The sequence below is a fragment of the Mastigoproctus giganteus genome, chromosome 4 (assembly GCF_048544385.1).
Source record: "Mastigoproctus giganteus isolate SK-2022 chromosome 4, ASM4854438v1, whole genome shotgun sequence".
Classification (NCBI taxonomy): domain Eukaryota; kingdom Metazoa; phylum Arthropoda; class Arachnida; order Uropygi; family Thelyphonidae; genus Mastigoproctus; species Mastigoproctus giganteus.
The window spans coordinates 57,727,628-57,751,382 of NC_143578.1; the positions used below are offsets into that span (position 1 = coordinate 57,727,628).

At 35.8% G+C, this 23,755-nt stretch overlaps 1 protein-coding gene across 3 annotated transcripts in view; it reads left to right on the forward strand.

The window, feature by feature from the left end:
• The window catches only part of LOC150086751 (zinc finger protein 277), a 118,894-nt gene that overhangs the window by 87,122 nt on the left and 8,017 nt on the right, over nt 1-23,755 (forward strand). For all 3 annotated transcript variants that reach the window (XM_090371560.1, XM_090371558.1, XM_090371559.1), the window contains exons 9-11: nt 2,868-2,935; nt 8,498-8,594; nt 10,864-10,956. In XM_090371560.1, coding sequence (XP_090227686.1) covers nt 2,868-2,935; nt 8,498-8,594; nt 10,864-10,956 — 258 coding nt within the window. The remainder of the gene's footprint in view (nt 1-2,867; nt 2,936-8,497; nt 8,595-10,863; nt 10,957-23,755) is intronic.

A 23,755-nucleotide genomic window follows, 5' to 3' on the forward strand; every position in this document is an offset into this window, starting at 1 on the left:
ATTTCCATGGCCAGATTAAAAATATCAGTTTTGTTTCAGCATATTTCCAGTGGATGAACTGTGAATCATTGGCACATTATTCCACTACATACTGAATGGTATTGGTCATGGAAGTCTCCAAATTCTTGTGCTATTTTTCTTATTGTGCTGTTATATTGTTTTTGCAGTTCATTTTGAAAACAGTTTCTTATGTCTGACAAGAGGTATATTGTTTTCAGAATAATATTAGAGATGAAAGTAAGCATCTCAGAAATGAGATGTTTACTTTCATTTCAGGTATATTGTTTTCAGAATAATATTAGAGATGAAAGTAAGCATCTCAGAAATGAAATTAGATATAATTAAGCATTCCAATGTTTATGAATGTACTGTTTGCATTGCAGAGATACATTTGCCCCTGATAGCAATGATTGTACTATCATTAATGGCTCTTTTAAAATCAGAGAATTTTTTCTTATTTTAAAAGAACCTTTAGTAGATTAGAAACCGGCATTAAGACTACCTTTAAAGTTTCTTTTAGAATCAGAGAATTTTCAAATTGGATTAGAAAGAGGAGTAGATTATGGAAAAGTTATTTGAGTGTTTCGCTCAGCAGAAATATCAGTGATGTTGTTGCTGAGGCCTTAATTTATTGAATAAAGATGTCAGTAAGAAAATTCTTTTTGTATAGCGAGTATTGAAAATGGAAAATTAAAAAAAAAAAAAGAAAGAAAGTAATATGCTGCTTCGCATATTATCAAAGTTAGAGAGAGAGCTGCAAGTAAGATGCAAAGGCAACTAAAACATATTCTAATTTTTTAAAATTTAAAATAATAACAATGGAAGCAAATTCAGTACTGAAGGATATTAATGTTAATAAAACTAGGCTGCAGTTGGGGGAGGGGGAAGAAACCATTAAGGCTCTGTAAAAAAAAAGTAAGCCTTTCATTTTCACTAATTGTAAACTAAATTTGCCTAATTATTAAAATAAATTGGTTTACAGAGCACAGTGCTCCTTGCAACCTGAATACTTTTTTAAGTCATGAAATTAAAATAAATCATTGAGTCTATATTAGGTGATTTACTGACATTCTTTAGAATTAGCAGAGGCACATGATGCAAGAAAGCAAGCTTATATAGCATCAGCCAAAATAAAACCCAAAAAAACCTTATTTCACCCATCTACTCGCTCCAAATATTTGTCTAGTTCTGCCTTGAATCTGTTTAAGCTATCAACTTCTACAATGACAGATGGAAATTTGTTTCAGCAATCAGCCACACACTGGCTAAAGGCAAACTTCTGCACATCTATCCTACAACTGTCTTTCCTCAATTTGAATTTATGCCCTCTCAGGCGATTATTCTGAGCAAGAGGAAGAATCCCATCAGCATTGAGCATCCTCAAACCATTCAAGGCTTTATACACCTCAGTCAGATCACCTCGCAGATGCCTAGTCTCCAGACACTGTAATTTGCAAAATTTAAGCTTTTCTTCATAAGAGCAATCCTTTGTTCCATTCACTAATCTTGTTGCCTTCTCTGTACTCGTTCCAACAGCTCTACATCCTTCTTAAAATGAGGCCTCCAAACCTGTATACAGTACTCGAGGTGTGGCCTCACCATTACCTTATACAAGGGGATAATCACCTCCTTATCCCTGCTAGAAAAATTCCTGTGTATCATTGACAAGACACCATGAGCTACCCTTGCAGACTGTTTGCACTGCTCAGAAACCTTCATATCTGACTGCACAATTACTCCCAGGTCCTTTTCATTCTCTACCACCATCAGTGTGGTACCACACACACACACACACACACACAGTTGATATATTACTCTTGGGTTACTGCTTCCTATATGCAGTACTTTACAATTGTCAATGTTAAACTTCAGTTGCCACCTCTCAGCCAATCTCCTCAACTTTTCTAGATCCTGTTGCAGTAGCATACTGTCATTAGTGTCATTAACAACCCTGCCAACCTATCTAGCAGTAACTCCAAGAAGAGCATCACATTATCTTGTGAGATTATAAATGGCCATGAATCATATTTAAAAAAGAGAATATTCCAACTATGTGTGTGTGCATGTATGACAAAGCATAATGCAATAAATTTCTTTTTACTAACATTACTTAATTCGGCTCACTCATTTACGATTGTTCATAATTATCTCTTTGTAGTGCCAGTAATATAAAAGTATCCGTGAAAAAGAGTGAATGAAAATATAAACATTGTTTTGTGGCAACATTTCAGCCAAGAACTGAATAGAAGTTTCCACAGTTTTTGAAAATGAAACTATCAGGTTGGAGGTATTCTTGTGCTTCATTTTCATTACAAATGTCACCATTTCTTCTTCATCTAGGTTCAATAATGCAATCTATTGGTGTGTGTGTGTGTGTGTGTGCGTGTGCGTGCGTGCGTGTGTGTGTGTGTGAAGAATTCCAAAGTAACATATCAACTGAATGGCACCTCACTCAAGATAGTACAGAACAAAAAAGATTTAGGAGTAACTGTGCAGTTCAACAGGAAGGTCTCTGAGCAGTGCAGACAGGCTGCTAGAATAGCTTGTGGGACTCTGTCAGTGATATACAGGATTTTGCCAGTAGGAAAAAGGAGGTGATTATACCATTGTATAAAGCAGTTGTTAAGTTGTATCTTGAGTACTCATACAGATCTGGAAAGCATCATTGTAAGAAGAATGCAAATCTGTTGGAACAGATGTAGAGAAGAGTAACAAGATTAGTTAGGAGCACAAAAGGCTTCCTCTTCTTTTTCTCTACAAAATAAAAAGTTAAGATAATGGATTTGCTATTGCCTAAATTTGTTGAATAATTTAATTTACTTAAATAACAGATTGTAACTAATAGATTTTTTTCCTCCTTATGCCAGGAATTAGGAAAGAATTGGGAAGCTGTAGAGAATGAAGATGATAGAGAAATAGTAGATACAAAAGATAGGTAAATATGTTTATGTAGTATATCATGTAGTACATGTAATCCATAGGACACTGGATTTTTCAGAAATTTGTCACTTTTGGGAGTTGGCTAATTTTGATATTATGTTTTGCTATATTTGATAATAAATGAGTATACACCATATATATGGTAAAATAGGAATTTATTATGGTAGATTTACAGTTTACTTTTAAAGTTAAAGATAATGTAGTTAAAAGATGGAGGGGGAGGTGAACTGTTGTTTTGAAATGCTATTTTGCCTTCTTCTAGGCTGAGTTTTCCCAATAACAGGCTTACACTCAACCAGCTTACATGAGGTTTACAAAAAAAAGTATCTTTATGCCTTTATTATATCCAAACTATACCCTTAAACAAGTTTCACTGTGTTTATCTGTATAATGAATATTTTTATGCAGTACTTATTAATGCTAATTTTTGTAATGATTCAGTATTCTGACATTAATTTCCCTAATCTGTGAAATTGATGTCTGTGATAATCCACTGAATAAAGACTGCTGGTTTGCAATGCAAACCAACAGCAGCAAATCATGCATTCAGTAGTTAACCGTGACACAGGCATACTGTTGTCACTTGGATATGTATTCTAAATATCATGCATAGTTTTTTATATGTTGCTGTTAGCAGAAGTAAAAGAAGTACCTCATGTCCAAGTAGGCTGGCTGTCTGTTGCATTCACAATAAATTTGTTGCCACTATCTTAATTGCGCATGGTCATAAATTTGGTGCTTACAGATATATCACTTTATATTCTGATTAATTGATGTTAGAAAAGTCATCATTATGTGGAATAATAAAGGAAGATAAATATTTATTTTCTGAGTTCCTCTGGTGATATTATTATAGATGGAAGTCCTTATGGGGCATTCTTGTAATGTCAGGTTATCAAGTAATATCAAGTTATTGGTAGGGTGGATGTACCCACATGCTCTTATTATATGATGTTGTCTCTTCCAATCAATTAAAACTGCATTTACAGTGTGCTCCATGCCAATTCCTGAATGATTCTATCTTGGCTTAGAAGCAGTTGAAATTTTTCATTAACACCAATTGCATTTATGTGTTATTCATGCCTTTATGGTTGGTTTATCATAATATTATTCTAAACCAGCCTTTCCCAAACTTTTTTAGTCATGGAACACTTTTCATCTTGCAACATATTCACGAAACACAAGTTTAGAGGGAGCCAAAGTATTGTTTGCTAATATTTTATTACATATGACGCACTGTGCATCAGGAGCATCTTTATTTCCAACATGTAAAGCCGAAATTCAAATAACTGTCATCGTACTAAAAAAGTGAAAAGCGTTTTTTCACTTCGGATTTTTGGGGAACAAAAGGCTGCAATTGTTCATCCTCACTTTGAAGTGTGACAATATTCTGTTTGCTTTCATCGACCACAAGACAATATTCTGTTTGCTTTCATCGACCACAGTTGCTACTAGAAGTACTTTGCTTCTCATTTTAAAGTTCCATTTTTCAACCACAAATCCATGGTCACATATTTTAATAATAATATTTCAAAATACTAATAATTATCAAAAAAAAAATTATACAAGGAAGTGAGTTTAGTTATGATATTGGTTCATTTCCTCCTCTCCTTCAACTCATGTACTCCAGGCTATATCGCATACGAGTGTCATATTAGATCACTACATTGCTACTTTTTCATCGATGTCATTACCTCAACACATACTTTTCTATGCAAAAAGGCCTACCAAAATAAAGTGTTCCACGGTCTATTTGATTATTAGTCTATGCCAGTATATTAATAACCGAAAAAAAAAATAACGGTAAAAATTATAATGATACAAAAGTGGTGTACGCTACAAATATGCAAAATTTATTTATTTTATTTTTATATTTTTAATTATTAATTACGATTTTTCATGGAACGCTTGTTCACATCTTACAGAACACTAGTGTTCTGCAGAACACAGTTTGGGAAACACTGTTCTAAACTATTTTAGTTTCTTCTAAACCTTGCTTTATTTGAATTTTGAAAATGATGTTATCCAGTCTAATTATTATAAAGGGAGTAGCACATTAGTGCACTTTTTATTTAGTTTTATATTTAAATCAGTGAACTTTCTAGCTTGCTGTAGAAATTTTGCCAGGAGGGACAAGGGTGGTGATTATCCCATTGTATAAGGCAATGGTTAAGCTTTAGTACTGCATACAGGTCTGGAAGTATCATATGTTTAAAAAAAGATGTAACTCTCTTGGAACAGGCACAAAAAAAAAATAATAAATAAATAAAACGAAAAACAAGATTAGTCAGAGGCACAAAAGGGCGATCTTGAAAAGACGAGTTCTGCAAATTACAGTTTCTGGAAACTAGGCATCTGAAAGGAGACCTGATTGAGGTGTTTAAGGCTTTAAATAGATTGAGTAAACTAAATGGTGATGGCATCTTTACATTTTTTCAGATGACACACATAAGGGAATATAAATGTAAATTGAAAGATGGTTGCAGGATGTGTGAAAGTTTGCTTTTACCTAGAGTGTAATTGATTGTTGGATGGATTTTGATTTTATTGGCGCAAAAGCGACTAAGACGCACCACGACTACTTGATTGTTTGAAAACTCCCATCGGTGTTATGGAAATAGGTAGTTTGAATAAACTTAAGGAAGGATTAAACAAATTACGCAAATCAAGTATTTTTCATCAGAAAAAAAATGTAGATGCTGGTTGCACATTGGATCCAATTAGTCAGATTGGACAGACAAGATTGCCCCTAACAAATTCATGGGTTACATTTGCAAATCTCTAGTCCATAGGGACCTCTCCTGTGCCCAGTGATGCTCTCATAATTATCGTTGTAGGTTTGCTACCTCTTTTTCTAGCTCTCTTAATATATAATAGACTGTCAAAATAATGGCACATTGAGATCGGACAGTGCAAATGTCTTTCAGTGCCGAAAAAAGAAAATGGCAAGTCACATGATTACTGTATTTGTTTACGTTCGGCATTTTGAAAGTGAATTCTGTACTGATATCATGCATTATACTGCTGTTTTACATTTATTTTAAATTAGAAACCCCTCACTATGGCTCCTAAAGTTAATAAACCTCATACAGAGAAGAAAAAAAGAACAACATATCACCTGGAAAGTTATTTAATATACCCGTGTATTTTGTCTGTAAAATTGCGCTTGTTCTCTGCTCAATTTGCCTGGATGAAAAATCCCAGTTTCTGGGGGAAAACCTTGCTATCTACTCCTCCTGAGACTGACTAACTCCACCATGGAGTGAAAAAAGCCTATAAAAGTTCCTTGTGTCATTGACGGGATTTGAACCCGGGCCTTTTCCACCCAGTATGGGGAGGACTGTGATGATACCAATGTGCTACCTGCACAGACTAAACTTAATATAATAAAGAAAATAGAATGGAACATAAGCAGAAGTGTATTAATGGCAGAATATAACAATGGATTGTCAACTTATTTATGGGGGTTTTTTTATATGTGCAGTTAATAAAATTGCATTCTTAATCTCTCTATTTCTTATTTAGCCTCATTATTTCTGATTAAATACATTAAAAACAAAACTTTCTAGATAACAGAAAAATCGAAATAACGGCACCTTGAAACCCTGAAGGTACTATTATTTCGAAAGTCTACTGTAGTTTGATAGATCCCATACACTCAATGTGCCTTATGTTTTCCTTCAACAGTTTCTCATTCTCTACATTAGTTTTAAGTCCTTAATAGCTTTCCAAGTCTTTGCTGGCAGAATATGCCCAAGACTTTCCAAGTCTTGGGCATATTCTGCCAGGGGCTCACATCTACTGAGCATGGGCTTGGCACACCCAGAGTCCTCAGCTGGATGTCATTATTCTTCTCTTTCTTGGCGATTTCTTTCTACTTCTCTCTCTCTCTCTCTCTCAGGGTAACTTGGAAATTTTTTTTTGGCCAGTGCACCATATGACTAATAATAATACCACATTTCCTTTATTTTTAGTGAACTTCGTTACTTCAGTGCTTGGTTTTTGTGAATTTAGTCTCTACTTATTTTCTCCCTTACAACTTGCCTGGCATAAACTTTATACTTTTTCTTCCATAATTATTTTAGGTTCCAATTTCATTCTCTTTTCTGGAGAAATTCCATAAATAGTATACAGAATTCATCTTCTGATTTACACCATTTTATTTTTGGACTTGGCTTACATCTTTCTTAAAAAAGAACATGTGCAAGCATGACCATTATCTTGTAATTGTGCTTGCCCATGCAACTCTTTTTTTATCAGGTAGTAATCAATCTGAATCATCTTTTTCCATTTTTGTAAGTGCTCATTCTCCTTTTTTAAGCAAGTTCTAAAATGAGAAGCAGTTACAGAATAATTTCCTCTTTTTGCTCCAACAAGAGACCACGTCCCCCTTCCCTACCGAAGTGGATGTATGATCATTAGAAAGTGTCAGTACAGCCCAACTTGCCTTGCCTTTCTGTTTTGTAGGCCATTACCTGTTTGTAGATACGTTTGTAACAGAATAATCTGTGCACTCTTAGAAAATTTAAATTCTTGATAAAATTTATTGAAAGCTACTTTCTGTAGGAAAATGTATAAGCCTCATTTAAAGGTAAAGCTTTATTGGATGGCAAATTAAGGAAAAGTGTGCACTTATGTGTAGCATTTGTATGTAAGATTCCACATGAAGAGATTTTTTTGTTTTCTTAGCATTTGTGTACCTTTTAGCTTGTAATTTGGATATAATGAGATTCAGTCATGATGAGTTTATTCTATATGTATATTTTTTCATTTGTTATAACAAACTTGATGCTGCATTGCTATGATTGGATTTGTCTATATTTTAAAACTCAGGTAAAAGAAGTCTTTCTTTACCTGGGTTATAAAATATAGATGCTGTCTGACCATAACTATGATGTATTACTCAGAGCCAAATTTATAACTTCATTTGCTCATATTTTGAAAATTCGATACTTTATTAACTAGACTATGTGATTCATGAATGAAGTATATACCTTTATACCTTCCTTACATTGGCATTCACATAAATTAGGTTCTCTTTTATAACTTTTCTTGGATTCACTCAGACAACTTTCTCTCTTTTGATGAGGGTTTCCTATGTCTCAAAATAGGCTATCATGGAAGTAAATAAATGTGATCTTGTAAATAATGAGCTGACTGACCTTTTGGTGAGGCAGTTTGTTTAAAAGAAGTGCAAGGCCACTTGTGGAAACATGAAGTTTGTTCTGTCATGAGTACTAATTCTGGAGATGTAACCATAGATTAATGAGCAGGTTGAGAGAGGGAGAGTAAATGCACATAGGTTTTAATATGGATTGAAACAAGGTGAGTGATCCTAGTCTCCTTGCCCTGGAGCAAATGTACATAGGTATGCTTCTGACTGCAACCACTGAGATATTGACTGTAGTTGAAAATTTGTTTGCAACAAAAAAATAAATACCATAAATAGAATAGTTCCAAGTGCTTTCCATAGATTAACTGAACCATATAAGCTTTTTCCCCTTGCATTTTTCAAAGTGTGCATTGTTGTATCTTATTTTTAAATATTATTTTTTAGTGAATGGGAAGACTGGCAGGAGGATGGCCCTGGTGCTGTGTGCCTTTTTTGTGACTTAATTTCAAGTGACTTTCAGGAACTTCTCACACATATGAAGGTAAAGATTTGAAAAAAAAAAAAAAAAAGTGTTATTTTTTCTAATGCATACCTACTAAATTTATCAATATAGATTCATAACTGCTATTTGGGGCTATGGCAGTGCTCTGCAACTGTTTTCTCTTTGTTGCACACCTTAAGTTATCCATGACACAACACGGCACATCAAAATGTTAATTTCCCAAAAAGCATAGTTTACAGCAATGTTAATATAAATATGCTATAAGCCACAATAGAATCAATTGTTATTCTTCCAACAGAAATCGGCTCATGCATATATTAAGATTTTATGAACCGTAAGTTACTGTACAAAAGCAAAGTAAAAAAAAAATCTATTAGTATTAACCAAATAACTACGCATACCTTCAATGTGATATTTATGCTTGCTTTGCTGAACACAGACGGTTGATGCGTGGAAGAATCGGTGACAATGCAAGCCTCATTTCTTCATCACTGGATCTGAGTCTCTCCCTCTTTGATGTTTTAATTTCAGTTCAGGTCAAAAAGCCCAGTTCACACAAATATGTAGTTGAAAATGGTAATAACATATTAATTGTTATCCATCTCAGAGCTAGCTGGGTATTCTTTCCTTATTGACAACCAAAATGTGTTCAACTGCACTTCATGATGTTTTAATTGCAATGTTCTGTCCACCTTCAGATCTGTAAGTTCCTCTTGTACATTCATCAGAAGAGATTTTGCATCTGCAACAAATTGATCACGAACCCAGTCAAAATTTCAACACTCTCTCCAAAATAATCCTTGAACTTCTGCTGCAAGTTATCTAAATGTTCTTTAATGAAGTCCACACCACTTTATTACCAGCAGCAAGTGGCCATACATTTGGGAACATCTCAAACGACCCATTTGCAATGAATTGTATCCACAAACCAGCTTATTTTGAAATCCTTGAATCTTATTCATAACTTATAATAAGATTTTCATTCTTGCCTTGCATTTTTCAGTTCAGCTCACTCAAGTGAACAAAAATATTGGAAAAATAATGTACAGTTAATTTCTTACAATAGTTAAAAGTTTCAGTTCTCAAATTTTAATCATAATACATATAGTATTATTTATAGGTATACAGCTTCAGCAAAGTTTGTGGCACACCTGTCATCCACAATAGAATCAATTGTGGCACACATTTCGCAACCAGTGGCACACCGGTTGCAAAATTCTAGGCTATGGCACTGCTCATATTTAATATATAGGATGTCTCAGAAATATTGGTACAAATGTTTAGGGGAGGTAGGTAACATCTAAAGGAATGTGAATCGCATAGGAACCCATAACTGGAAATGTCACTGTAAGTCGGTATACGGCGCTGTGCATCAGTTTGTGAGAGGGAAAATTTCTGGTTTACTCATTCAAGCAGTAGTCGCCGCACGAAGAGCATGCATCAATATATATGAACTGTAAGCTGGCAGACATGCACCTAGTGTATGGATTAGCAGAGGGCCCACACGGTGTGCGCCCCCACACAACACAACATCGCTTTGCAATAAATGTGTGGGCAGGTATGGTCGGTGACTGCTTAGTCGGCCCATACCTGTTACCATCCCACATGAACTCCGCTACATATCGGATCTTTCTTGAACAAGTTCTACCAGGGTTACTTGACAATGTTCCAGCAAATGTGAGACGCGACATTTGGTTTCAACATGACGGGGCGCCTGCCCATTATGGAAGGTGTGTTCGTCACCATTTGAACAGGCGTTTTGGGTGTCAATGGACCCGTTGCCTGGCCCCCACACTCACCTGATTTATTGAGCCTTGATTTCTTTCTGTGAGGGGTTCTCAAATTTATTTTATTTCACATTTGTTTTAATATAATTTCTTTCACCTTGATCATTTATCCTTTTAAGTTTTGCTATAATGCAGCATTAGCATATCATTTTAGAAACTGTAAGGTGAGTTTCGTTTAGTTACCTCTGACTGATTTGGCCATTCAGTGGATAAGACATACCTATCCTCTAAAAAATTAGAAATCCCTTCTGAAATAGGTATTCCAACTTTAGCCCTGTTCCTACTTGCTTTTGAAAAATGGCAGAAATTTTCTTACTTTTTTTTTAGTTTTGGGAAGTAAGTAGATCTTTATAGTGCAATATTAAGACATACCAAACCAAGGAAACAGTTGGAAAGTTAAGAACTGGGCTTTTTATTTCAGCTAATTCAAATTTTAATTTGTGATTTGTTGAATTTTAAGTCTTCTCACACTCTTAAAGTCTCCAGATATTTGAAAGTGTTATGCTTTATTATTATTGCAGGAAACACACAAGTTTGATTTATTAGCTATAAAGGAGAAGTTTTGTTTTGGATTTTACCAACAGATTAAGCTGGTGAATTTCATTAGAAGACAGGTAAGTGTATATATTGCATAAAATATTCAAAACTTATTGAACTGCTCAAAACAATTATGGAATATCAATATGTATAATATAATAATATATAGAGTGTCAAAGTCCTTGTGCACTTTAAAATTACAACCTACATTTTATGTTGTTGTTGTTTTTTTTGGTTTTTAGGAGCATTATCAACTAAGGCCATATTGCTCCGTGGATATGCGGTGGTCATTCCCTGACCTTTCCACGTCCTCCATATTTGGTGGGCACGGGCTCAAACCCCCTACATTTATGTGAAATAAAAACAATCCGTAAAATGCATTGTAACGTTTATTCTAGTTTTTAGGGTAAAGTTGTTAAGATTCAACATAACCTCCATCATTGCTGATAGAATGTGTAGTATGATTTTTCAATTCTGTAAAATGCCCTGTTGTGTACCAGTTATAGCATTAATTGTATTTGTGATCCTAGTACAAAGATCATTTAAAGAGTGATGTTTTGAGGGGTAAACCCAGTGGTGAGCTATAGTGAGCTCGCGAGAGTCCATTGTTTTTTTTTTTTTTTTTTTTAATTTGCGAGCCCACTGTTCAGACGATAATTTATTTTACAAATGAAATCCTGAATGCAATTATTAAATATCCATGGCTGAAACTATGGTGGGGCCCCATCCCCAGCATTTTAATGGCACAATCGATCAGTTATGTATTTTAAAATTGCTTCATTTTGATTCAATTAGAGTCGACCTGTATTTAACCAACTTCTTTATAGTGAATTTTTTTGAATTTCTCTTGGTAATTACATTTAAAATAGTTTCTGTAGAATGAAGAAAATTTCCAGATAACGAACAGATTACGAGAGACAACTTTGTACATATTGTTCCCACCTCTGGCTTTTAGGCAATTTAGATAATTAGAAAGCACGAATTAAGGGTGAAAGGGATTACTATTTCACAGTGTTAGTGGTGTCTGTAAACCCTATGCAGTCACATACCTAGAAGTCGTGCTAGTCAATATACTTTCTTGGGGCCTCCATAGCCAGGTGGACAGGAGCAGCAGTGCGTAGCACATGCTTCTTGATTAGACCGGGGTTCGAGTCTGTGCCCACCAAATATGGAGGATGTGGAAAGGTCACGGAATGACCACCGCATATCCCAGGAGCAATATGGCCTTAGTTGCTAATCTCCTAAAAACCAAAATAACAAATCAGTATACTTTCCATAGCCAGTCAGAAGAGTTAAGAAGATTCCCAACATGGACTCTGGTCAACCTGTGTTGTGGTTTCCCTTTACTCTGACAAACAGGCATATGTTTTTTGGAGAAGTGAGTGATCCACGCTGTCCAGTAAATTTCTCCTGTCTATGTTTACATGGCCACAGTAGCTAAATATCCGTGTGATTCCGACATTTTGCACAGTATTCAAAGAACTAGTGACAGTAGCAATGTGGTGGGGGAGGGCTTGAGGAAACTAAGATATTACATTAAACTTTACGAAAATGAAATGTTGGCAGATTTCTAATCTTCTTCGAGGCTTTCACTATGCAGAAAATGTTCTAAAATATAATGACATGCAGGCAATAATTAAAAAAAACAAACAAAACTGTATGCATTATATCACCGATCTCCAAAAAACCAGCGAATTAAGGATGATTGCTAAAGAAATTGATGTGGAAACTATAACGATTGGACGTGTATTTGGGCCACAATGTAGCTTGCGGATGGCAATTGCAGGTTGGAGGAATTATGCAAACATTTTGAATCAGAAGTTAAATATTCCAGATTATTAAATCGACTTTTAATCTGGAATTTCGTAACCATTTAGCACTAATGATCGACATCCTGCAGGAGCTCTCTTACCTTTCAGAAGCTTTACAGAATCATTATGGTAAAAGCAGATAAATTAATTATTCCAACTATCAATGCTATTGTTAATTTGAAAAATTCTGAAGGAAATTATGAAACTAAAGTTGGGGCATGTTGAAGTGGAAAGAATTTGAAGGAATCAAAATCGAAAGACATTTAAAAAATTACCTCGTGACACGTTATTAAATGCATTGTTTTATCCTTAAAGGATAAGTTATTAATGAAACAGAGTGATTTTAAATTAAATAAAGAAAATAATGATACCATTGAAAGAAATTTTAAACACATGCTACCGGAAATCGTGGAATATGAAAGAACTTTCGTCTCAGTGGCAAGATGGTGAAAACTGAATAAAAAATTTAAGTTTTCTGATAAAATATGAAATAAAAATCAATGATTTTAGAGATTTTGTCAAAGACAGTTTATCTTTAAAATCAAGTGAAATTCCCTTTTCAATTAAGAAAGCCAGAAATATCTTTGAAACCATTGCGATTAGCAGTGCTGAAGCTGAGTGAGCTTTCAACATAATGAATGAACAATGTTGACAATTAAATACATTGCAGATTATGATGACCATACATCTAAATGGAAAACCATTGCTTAAATTTGATCCAGATCGTTACGTCAAATCAATTCCTCTGTAATCATCGCTCAGCTGTTGAGCAAAGCAGATCGACAACAAATATTAATAAAGAAGAAAATTGTACATGGTAATTTTTAGAATAAATTTTTCTTGAATATTCGTGTAATAATTTTTTTTTTCATGTAATCTTGTGATTTTTGTGTACCTTTTCTAGAATAGTTTGTTTTTTATGTAATATTTTTTATATTGTGGAATGTTTTGTGATATGGGAAATAGTTCATGTTATTTTTTATTCGCAATATTAATAGTTTATCATGAAAAAAATGTATCCACTGTATTTCCCAATTTGTAAAAAAAAAAAAAAAAAAAAAAAAATAAGAATAAAAAAAAAATCTTTGTATTGTTGCAGTCATATGACAAATACTTATAATCATACTATTCAACTATTCAAAAATTCTAAAAAGTTAGAACTGTAGATTTTGTAGAGGTCACGAAAAATGAGTCATGCACTCTAATCATACTACTAGTGAGTGCTAGTGGTGTGAGCATGGGAAGCGCCTCTGGCAACGCCGCAGTTGACATCACTTCCGTGATTGATCCGATTTACTCGGTAGGACCCCTGGAGGATGTTTCACATCAAAAAGTCAGCAAAAGTGCAAGCCCATTGTTAAAATATTCACAGCTCACCACTGGGTAAACCAAACTTTTAACATGCCGCATAGAAAAAAGTCCAGTGGGGAAAAATTGAGTGAGCAAGTAAGCCAAGCTGTTGGCCCACCTCTGCTGATCCATCTGTGGGAAGATTTCATTTAAAAACTGTCAGACATTCTAAGCAAATTATCAAGGTATTCCATCTTGCTCTATTGGTTTCAGTTCGTAATTGCCTTAGTTCACGAATAAAAAATCCTGTAGCATTTCAAGATAACTGTTACCATTACTGGTAAATAGTTATGGTAAAACTATTACCATCAGTGATCAATTATGTGTTTTTTCCCAGGGCACAATACACATTGATTTTAGGAGAATCCCTTTCATGTTCCCAGACTTCTGATTTTTCTGTCCTCAGATATGGCAATTAACCTTGCCACTAATACGAAACATTGCTTCATCAATAAACATTATATTGTCAAGAGATAAGATGCCATTTTTAACATTTTGACTCTATTGTCAGGGAAACGGGAAACATGATACGTAAAAAGGATAGGTGGAACAGGACCAGGGTATGTCTGCCAGGGGCAAAGGTTGATGACGTTGTAGAGCAGATATCATCTTTTAAGGGCACAAAAAGGTAATATTGTTGTACACGTTGGCACTAATGATATTAAGAATAGGAGACCGGCAGAATTACTTAACAAGTACAGGTCACTGTTGAAAAAAAGCTGTGAATTAGGGTTGAATTTGAAAGTGTCTGCAATTCTGCCCAGACACAATAGGAGGGAGTGTATGATGAGAGCCTTGTCAATTCATTCGACCCTGGAAAGATTGTGCAAGGCTCAAGGGCTAGAATTTTTTTCAGCCTGGTCTGTACTTGTTAACAGGAGAGACTGCTTCTACAGGGATGGGATATACTTAAATAGAAAGGGTGCAAGAATATTTTCTGATGCTATCGAGGCAGTGTTACGTGGGTCGGAAAACTGCTAGATTGGGGGAATACAAGGACTAATAGATTAACAGTAGCCACTGGCAGAGGTGAAAGTGATTCTTGCACTGCTTCTATTGGAATGAGCAGCAGCTTGGAAAATAAGATGCAGGATATTTCAGACTGCTGGGAGTCATTGGGGTACAAGTAAACACATGGGTTGTGTTAGGGTAGCTAAGAATAGGAACAGGTGCATGTATACTTGCATGAACACTACTGCTAGGAGTTTGGTAAATAAATTTAATGAATTTGAGGTATTGCTCAAAACATCAAAGGCAGATATTGTTGGGATATCAGAGACATGGTGTCACACAGATATAAGGAATGAAGAAATGGAATTTGGGGAGTACATTGTGTACAGGAAGGATAGACAGGATAGGAAGGGAGGAGGGCTTATGCTATTAGTTAAGAAACACATAAAATAAAAGGAAGTGAAGCTAGTCGACATCGCTGGACAGTGCAGTGTCGAGTCAGTTTGGTGTGACATAAGCATTGGAAGATCAGAATTAAGAATAGGAGTGTGTTATAGGCCTAATGACTCTGATGAGTATAATAAGAAACTGTACAGAGAAATAGAGTGGGCCAGTAAATCAGAGAGTCTTATAATGGGGGATTTTAATTTCCCAGATATTGACTGGAATTTGTGGGTTGGTCACTCACACACTGGCAAAGCTTTTGTGGATTTATTGGATGATTGTTTTCTACATCAGCATGTTCGGGAGGCAACTAGAGGGAATAATACTCTTGATCTGATTATCAGTAGTGATTATTCATGCATTAAGAATCTGCAGATAAAGGAATCACTAGGTAGTAGTGATCACAGCGTGCTGAAGTGGGATTTACTCAAAGAGGTAACTACCACCAAGGGTAAAGGGAAGGGTTTTTGCTTTCGTAAAGGCGACTACGATGGTCTGAGACAGTATTTAAATTCTATACAGTGGGACCAACTGATGATGTTACCAACAGCAAATTCAAAATGGGAAGCATTCAAAGAATTTATCTTGGAAGCTACTAGGCTTTACATACCAACTAAGAAATATTGTTCGCGGTTCAGGCCTAAACGGATGTCAGATGAACTACTGAGACACATGGTTGATGTAGTTGGTTGGCGGTTGGTTGATTGGTGTAACAGACTTCCATCCTTTGTTGTGGAAGTCGATAACCTAAATAAATTTAAGGCTGAGCTGGAGAGGTATTTGGAAGGAATGTAGGGGTGAAATGGGAGTGTTTTTTTTTTTTTTTTTTTTGGCTGCTGCTGCATAAGCTTGCTTTCTTGCATCATATACCTCTACTAATGCTAATTTTCATTAAACTTGTAACATAGCATTAACAAAGGCACAAGATGCACGAAATCAAGCTTATATAGCATCAACCAAAAAAATTATAAGAAATCTGATTTCACCCATCCACTTACTCCAAATGTTTGTCTAGTTCTGTCTTGAATCTATTTAAGTTATCAATTTCTACAACGACAGATGGAAGTTTGTTTCAACAATCAACACACACACACTGGCTAAAGGCAAACTTCTGCACATCTATCCTACAACTGTCTTTCCTCAATTTGAATTTATGCCCTATCAGGCGATTATTCTGAGCAAGAGGAAGAATCCCATCAGCAGTGAGCATGCTCAAACCATTCAAGGATTTATAAACCTCAGTCAGATCACCTCGCAGGTGCCTAGTCTCCAGACACTGTAATTTGCAAAATTTAAGCTTTTCTTCATAAGAGCAACCCTTTGTTCGATTCACTAATCTTGTTGCCTTCTCTGTACTCGTTCCAACAGCCTTATATCCTTAAAATGAGGCCTCCAAACCTGTATACAGTACTCGAGGTGTGGCCTCACCATTACCTTATACAAGGGGATAATCACCTCCTTATCCCTTCTAAAAAAATTCCTGTATATCATTGACAAGACACCATGAGCTACCCTTGCAGACTGTCTGCACTGCTAAGAAAACTTCATATCTGCCTGCACAATTACCTCCAAGTCCTTGTCACTCTCTACTACTGTCAGTGTAGTACCACATATTCAGTATGTTACTCTGGGGTTACTGCTTCCCATATGCAGTACTTTAGATTTGTCAATGTTAAACTTCAGTTGCCACCTCTCAGCCCATCTGCTCAACTTTTCTAGATCCTGTTGCAGCATCGTACTGTCATTGGTGACATTAACAACCCTGCCGACCTTTGTATCTTCTGCAAACTTGGACATTAAACCTGATATACCATCATCAATATCATTAATGAATACAGAAAACAATAATGGGCCCAACACTGAACCCTGGGGGACTCCACTAATAACAGTAATCCACGAAGAGTAGTGTCCATTGATTACCACGCTCTGTCTTCTCCCACTCAACCATCCCTTTATCCATAGCAGCAATTTGCCTCCAATGCCACACTTCTCCAATTTGTGCTGCAATGTTCCATGTGCAACAGTATGAAAGGCCTTTCTAAGATCCAAATATACGATATCAAAATTATTATTTGCATCCAGTTCCTTTGTGACTACATCATAGTATCCAATCAAATTGGTCAGACAAGACTTCCCCTTAACAAACCCATGTTGTGTCTGAGCTATTACTGCAGTCTTGTCTAGATGATCCTGCAGTGCTTCTTTAACGAGTGCCTCCATTAATTTCCCTGGAACAGAAGTTAAACTAACATGTCTGTAATTACCTGTCTCCCTTTGATTCTCGTTAGTGGATTGTGATCACATTTGCACATCTCCTGTCCATGGGTACCTCCCCTGAGTCCAAGGAAGCTCTCATAATTATGGCTAAAGGTTTGCTTACTTCCTTTTCTGCCTCCTTTAATATAACTGGATAGATTCCATTTACCCCAGGTGCCTTTCTTGTGTTTATCTTCAACAATTTCTCCTCCACTTTACTCCCAGTTATTACAAGATTATCTAATTAACAGAAAGCTAATCTCATAGTCTTACTCCAGCAACATTGGATGCATTGAATCTTGTATGGTTACTCATGCAATTTCACTTCAAGAATTTTGTGCACTGTTACTTTAAGTACATTGAGCTCTAGGGTTGCCCGCTTTAGTAATTTTTGTGGAAAAGTTGAGGAAGCTATTCTTTGCTGAAAAGCTTCCTCGACAGATGCCACAATTTCCTTGTTTAATCCGAACTTTCCAGTTCGTGGATTATCGTTAATGGAACCAATCTCATTAAACTTCTTCCTCTAGTTTTAAATTGAAATGCTGTGCAGTGCTTGCTTGATGTGCTATAAGTTTTTTTTTCTAATCACTGAAATGGATTTAAATGTGCTAGCCAGAGGCCACAGTTCACTTTCTATTCTCTTTCATCTCTTTTAGGATAGATTATCTGAAAAAATTACAGCATTAGCAGAGGCATATTATGCAAGAAAGCAAGCTTATGCAGCATCAGCCAAAAAAAAAAAAAAAAAAAACCCCACTCCCATTTCACCCCTCCATTCGTTCAAAATACCTGTCCAGCTGAGCCTTAAATTTATTTAGGCTATCAACTTCCACAACAAGGGATGGAAGTCTGTTCCACCAACTAACTACTCGCTGGCTAAAGGCAAATTTCCGGACATCTATCCTACATCTGGCTTTCCTCAATTTGAATTTATGCCCTCTTATGTGATTATTCTGATCAAGAGGAAGAATCCCATTAGCATTGAGCATGCTCAAACCATTCAAGGCTTTATACACGTCTATCAGATCACCTCTCCAGTGCCTGATAGAGGTGTGTAAAGCAGTAAATTAAAGTAATTATTTTTGTGCATAAAAACTAGAATAACTTGCCTTTCCAATTCATTGTACAGTTTGCTTTTATCTTGTATAGAACCTAAGTTATTGCAGTTTTTAAAGTGCATAAGGACTTTATGGACACCTGTATAATATTATACAGTACAATAAAATATAATATAAAACTAGTATAGTAGATTTTTATAGCAGTTTTAATAATAGTTTAAGTTTTTTTTTGCCAGCCTATGGTGCACAAAGACTAAAAAATTTATAACAAACATATAAGACAAAATTTTGCAACAGTTGATCTGGCAAATAGCATTTTGAATAAGTTTGAGCATCAGGGTTCGATTAAATATAATATTAATAAACATAATAAAAAAAGATTAAAAGTAAGATATAAATGTGGTATCTAACCACAGGATCAGTATAATAATAAGCATCACAGGTTAGATAAAAGGTGGCCAGATTTTCAAGGTTGAAAACTGAGGCAAAAACTTGATATTCTTTGTCATCTTATGAATTTTGTATGTAAAACATTGGGACAAAGCATACTCTGAAGAAAAAAAATCTGGACATTTCTGGGATCCATCTGCAAAAGCCAGGAAGATGTAATTTTTACTGCTGTGGCTTTTCTGGTAACACTAATATTATTTTATAAAATAATGTACAAAAAAGATCCATAATTTTGTTTTTGGCTCAAGTAAAATTATTAGTGTAATGCAAAAATCCTAATGTAGGTACAATTATCATGTTTTATGTAAGAAAACATTAATTATAGGAATTTGGAAATCAAAAAATACATTTTAGATTTAAAATATACCAGATATTCCTATTAGTAGTTGCAAATAATTCAGGTAAGCACGCGTATATAGCATCAGCAAAAAAAAAAGTGCCTTGCTTCATTTGTCCATCTCTTGTAACAATTTTTCCAATTCTTCCTTAAATTTATTTAAACTACCCACTTCCATAGCACCAGATGGAAGTTTGTTCTATTAATCAGTCACTCTGGTAAAAAGCAAATTTTCTTACAGCTCTCCTACGATCATCCTTTTTCAATTTAAATGTATTAGTGTTATTAATTAGTAGTGGAAAAGGATGCAAGAAAGCAAGCTTATACAGTATTAGCCAAAAAAACCCGACACTTCCCATTTCATATATCCCTCAAGTGGCATGGTACATAGGTATACTGTGTTATTTGAAGGTAGTAAAGCACTCTATGTTGGTATAAATATGTTTATTTCTTATTTGGAAATAATATAGTGGAATCAGATGTGGTATTTTCTTACTGCTTCTTCAGTGACAGCAGTCTTTGTAATATCTCCATCACAAAAGGTCATTTAGGCCGCAAGAACCTGTAAAGTTTTGTGGCCTAAGTGACTTTTTTCTTTTTTTTTTTTTTTCCACTTAAGCCACAAGATCTTATGAACTCTTGTGACCTCAATGACCTTTTGTGATGGAGATATTGCATGCAAAAACAGCTGTCATGGTAAGAAAATACCACAACACATTTGGCTCCATTAAGCATGTATTTCCAAATAGGTAATAAACATAATTACACCAACATAGGTTTGAGTGTTTTATTATCTACAAATAACTTCCCTTTTCACCTATCCAACCCCTCTAACAGTTTATCTAGTTTTTTTCCTTGAATTTATTCAAACTATCCACCTCTACAACACCAGATGGGAGTTTGTTCCAACAATCAATCATCCATCCTCAATTTGAATTTATGCCCATGTGTGTGTGTTGTCTAGGCAAGAGGAAGGATTGCATCAGCATGAGCTTATTCAATCTGTTCAAAGCCTTAAACAATTCAATCAGATCAGCTTCCACATGCCTAGTCTCTAAACACTGAAATTTGCAAAACTGAAGTCTCCTAGTAACAGCACCATTTTGTTCTCCTTCACCAATCTTGTTGCTCTTCTCTGCATCCATTCCAGTAGATCCAGATACTTAAAACAGGTCTTCCAAACCTCAGGATGTGGCTTAACCATTAACTTATACGATGAGATAACCACCTCCATATTCCTGCTGGCAAAATTCCTGTATATCTTTGACAAAACCACACGGCCTTTCCTGGCAGCCTTTCTGTGCTACTAAGAGAACTTCATATCTGACTGCACAATTATCTCCAGATCCTTTCCGTTCTCCACTGCCCTGAGTATAGTACCACATACCTGGTACTTTAATATGGAATTACTATATGAATCCCATGTAAAGTAGCTTGCATGTGTCAAAATTACACTTCAATTGCTATTTCTCAGCCCATCTGCCTAATTTGTGTAAATTTTGTTGCAGTAACATACCCCAGATTACTGCAATAAGTTACCCTGCCAACCATTGTACATCTGCAAACTTAGCCATTAAGCCTGACATGCCTTCATCAAAACTGTTAATAAATTTAGAAACAACAATGGGCCCAGCACTGAATCCTGCACGACTCTGTTAATAACATTAGTCCAAGGACAGCAGTGCTCATTGATAACTGTGCTTTCTGTCTTCTACCACTCAACCATCCCTTTATCAATACCAGCAGTATAATTTCCACACTGCTCCAATTTGTATAGCAGTCTTTTATGGGCATTCTGATTTACTGATCCACTCTAAATGTTGCTACAGTTGTTCATTATACTTATCACCGTCATTAGGCCTATTACACACCCCTACGCTCATTTTTGTTTTCCCAGTGTTTATATCACAGCAAGCTGACTCAACACCACAGCGCTGGCCACCCATGTCCACAGGATGCACTGACTTAGATTATATTTGCTTCTTAACCAAGAGCATAATCTCTCCCACCACCTGTCTTTTCTGTACACATTGTGATATTCATATTCTAAATCTCATATCTGAGTGTTGCCATGTCTCTGATATTTTCACAATGTTGATTTGATCAGTAATTCAAATTCATCAGATTTATTTACTGTACATATTTATTTAAGTATAGCTATTTTTACTCTTAGTAACCCTAACAGTCCATATATTTGCTTGTTCCATGAAGACCCCCCCCCACCAGCAGGTCTTGAAATCCCTGACACCTTGCCTTCCAGGCTGTTGCATTTTCTGATAGAAGCAGTGCAAGAATCGCTTTCATCTCTGCTGTGGCTACTGTTAATATATTAGTCTGAAAAAGGCTAGCAGTTTTCTTACTCACCTAACACTGTCTTAAAGCATCGGAAAATGTTCTTGCACCCCTTCTATTTAAGTGTCCCATCCCTGTAAAAATAGTCCCTTCTGTTAACAAGTACAGACCATGCTGAAAAAAATTCCACCCCATGAGCCTTGCACAGTCTCTCCAGAGCAGAATTGATTGACAAGGTACTCCTTATGTACCCCACCCCATCAGTCTGAGCAGGATTGCAGACACTTTAGATTCCAATCCTAACTTGCAATTTTTTCTCACCTGCAGTTAATTTAATTAATTAACAGATTTAATTAACAGCAGTTACTTACTCTGCAGTTAATTAAATCCTCAGATCTCCTACTCTTAATATAATTAGTGCTGTGTACAACAATGTCACCTTTTGTGCTATTAAAAAGGTAAGCCGCTCTACAATATCATCTCCTTTAGTCCCGAGCAGACATACCACAGTCCTATTTCCACCCGTTCTTTTTGAACAATATACTTCCCACTTCCCTGACAATTGACACCAGCTGTAGCTACTTGCTGTTGGACCAAGGATCTCTGCTACACAGGATGCCTTTTTGTTGTTTGATGCTGGAGCATGGGCTCAAGCATTGGGCTGGGTGGCTGAGTGCTTGATGGTCCCTCTCTTTTAATCCTTTGAAGGCATCAACCCTATTCTTCAAGCCTTCATATAATCCCATCAGAATACTGATGGGATTATATGAAGTTTTCACTCAACCTCACACATTTTTTATAACAAACATACACAAAGGCATCCCTTGTGGGTTTATTATGTCCTGCTAAAGGTAGTGTCACAAAAAAAAGAACAAGTAATAAAACATAATCCTGATTTGTAGGTGAACTACCATAAAAAGTTCTTTCCCAAATCAAATCATTCCCACTACTATAAGCCCTTTGCTTTGCTGCTCTACTCTGTCATAATTTAATCTAAATTTAATTTAAAAATAACACAAACTACAAGATTTAAAAGAATAATGATACACTAATCCAGTTTATTTGATGGCAGTAGAAACACTACATTCTTTTAAATTATGCTACGACTTGATAAAGTCACATTATTAAAAGATGTTTGTACTGCTGTTATAGTTTATAGTCCTCTTCTGATACTGATTGCACTACTAGAAAACCCCAAGTTTTGCATATATCAATACAACACAATGACAGCTAAAATGAGGCTTCCAGACCTTTCTGTAGTACTCAAGATATGGCCTAACCATTGCCTTATACAACAGGATAACCACCTTATTCCTGCTGCCAAAATTCCTGTATATCTTTCACAAGACATCATGAGCTGTCCTAGCAGTCTATCTGCACTGCTCAGAGAACTTCATGGCTGCACAATTACCCCCAGGTCTTTTTCATTTTTCACTACCCTGAATGTAGTAGCCTGTATTTGTCAATTTTAAAATTCATGAATTGCCACTTTTCAGCCCATCTGCCTAATTTTTCCAGATTTTTTTTTGTGGCATTAACCAACCTGCCATCCTGCAAAACATGTGAAAACTTAGGCATTAATGTAGATGTCTTCATTCATCAGTATCATTAATAAATATTAAAAACAACACTGGGCCCAGCACTGAACCCTGGGGAACTCCATAAATAAAAGTAGTCCAAGAAGAGCAATGCTCATTGATAACCACTCTTTGTATTCTCCCACTCGAAAATCCTCTTATCAATAGCATTAACTTGTCCCTAATGCCTCCCCCCGACGTGGGCACCTGTACGTGGCGAGGTGACCTCCCAGTGATGCTGCTGGTCTTCCAGATTAGCATCACTGGGATCCAACGCGCATACCTTGGTTCCAGGATTACACCATTGGAATCCGGTGTGTGCAGCCGTGCGCCACCACTCATGGAAATTC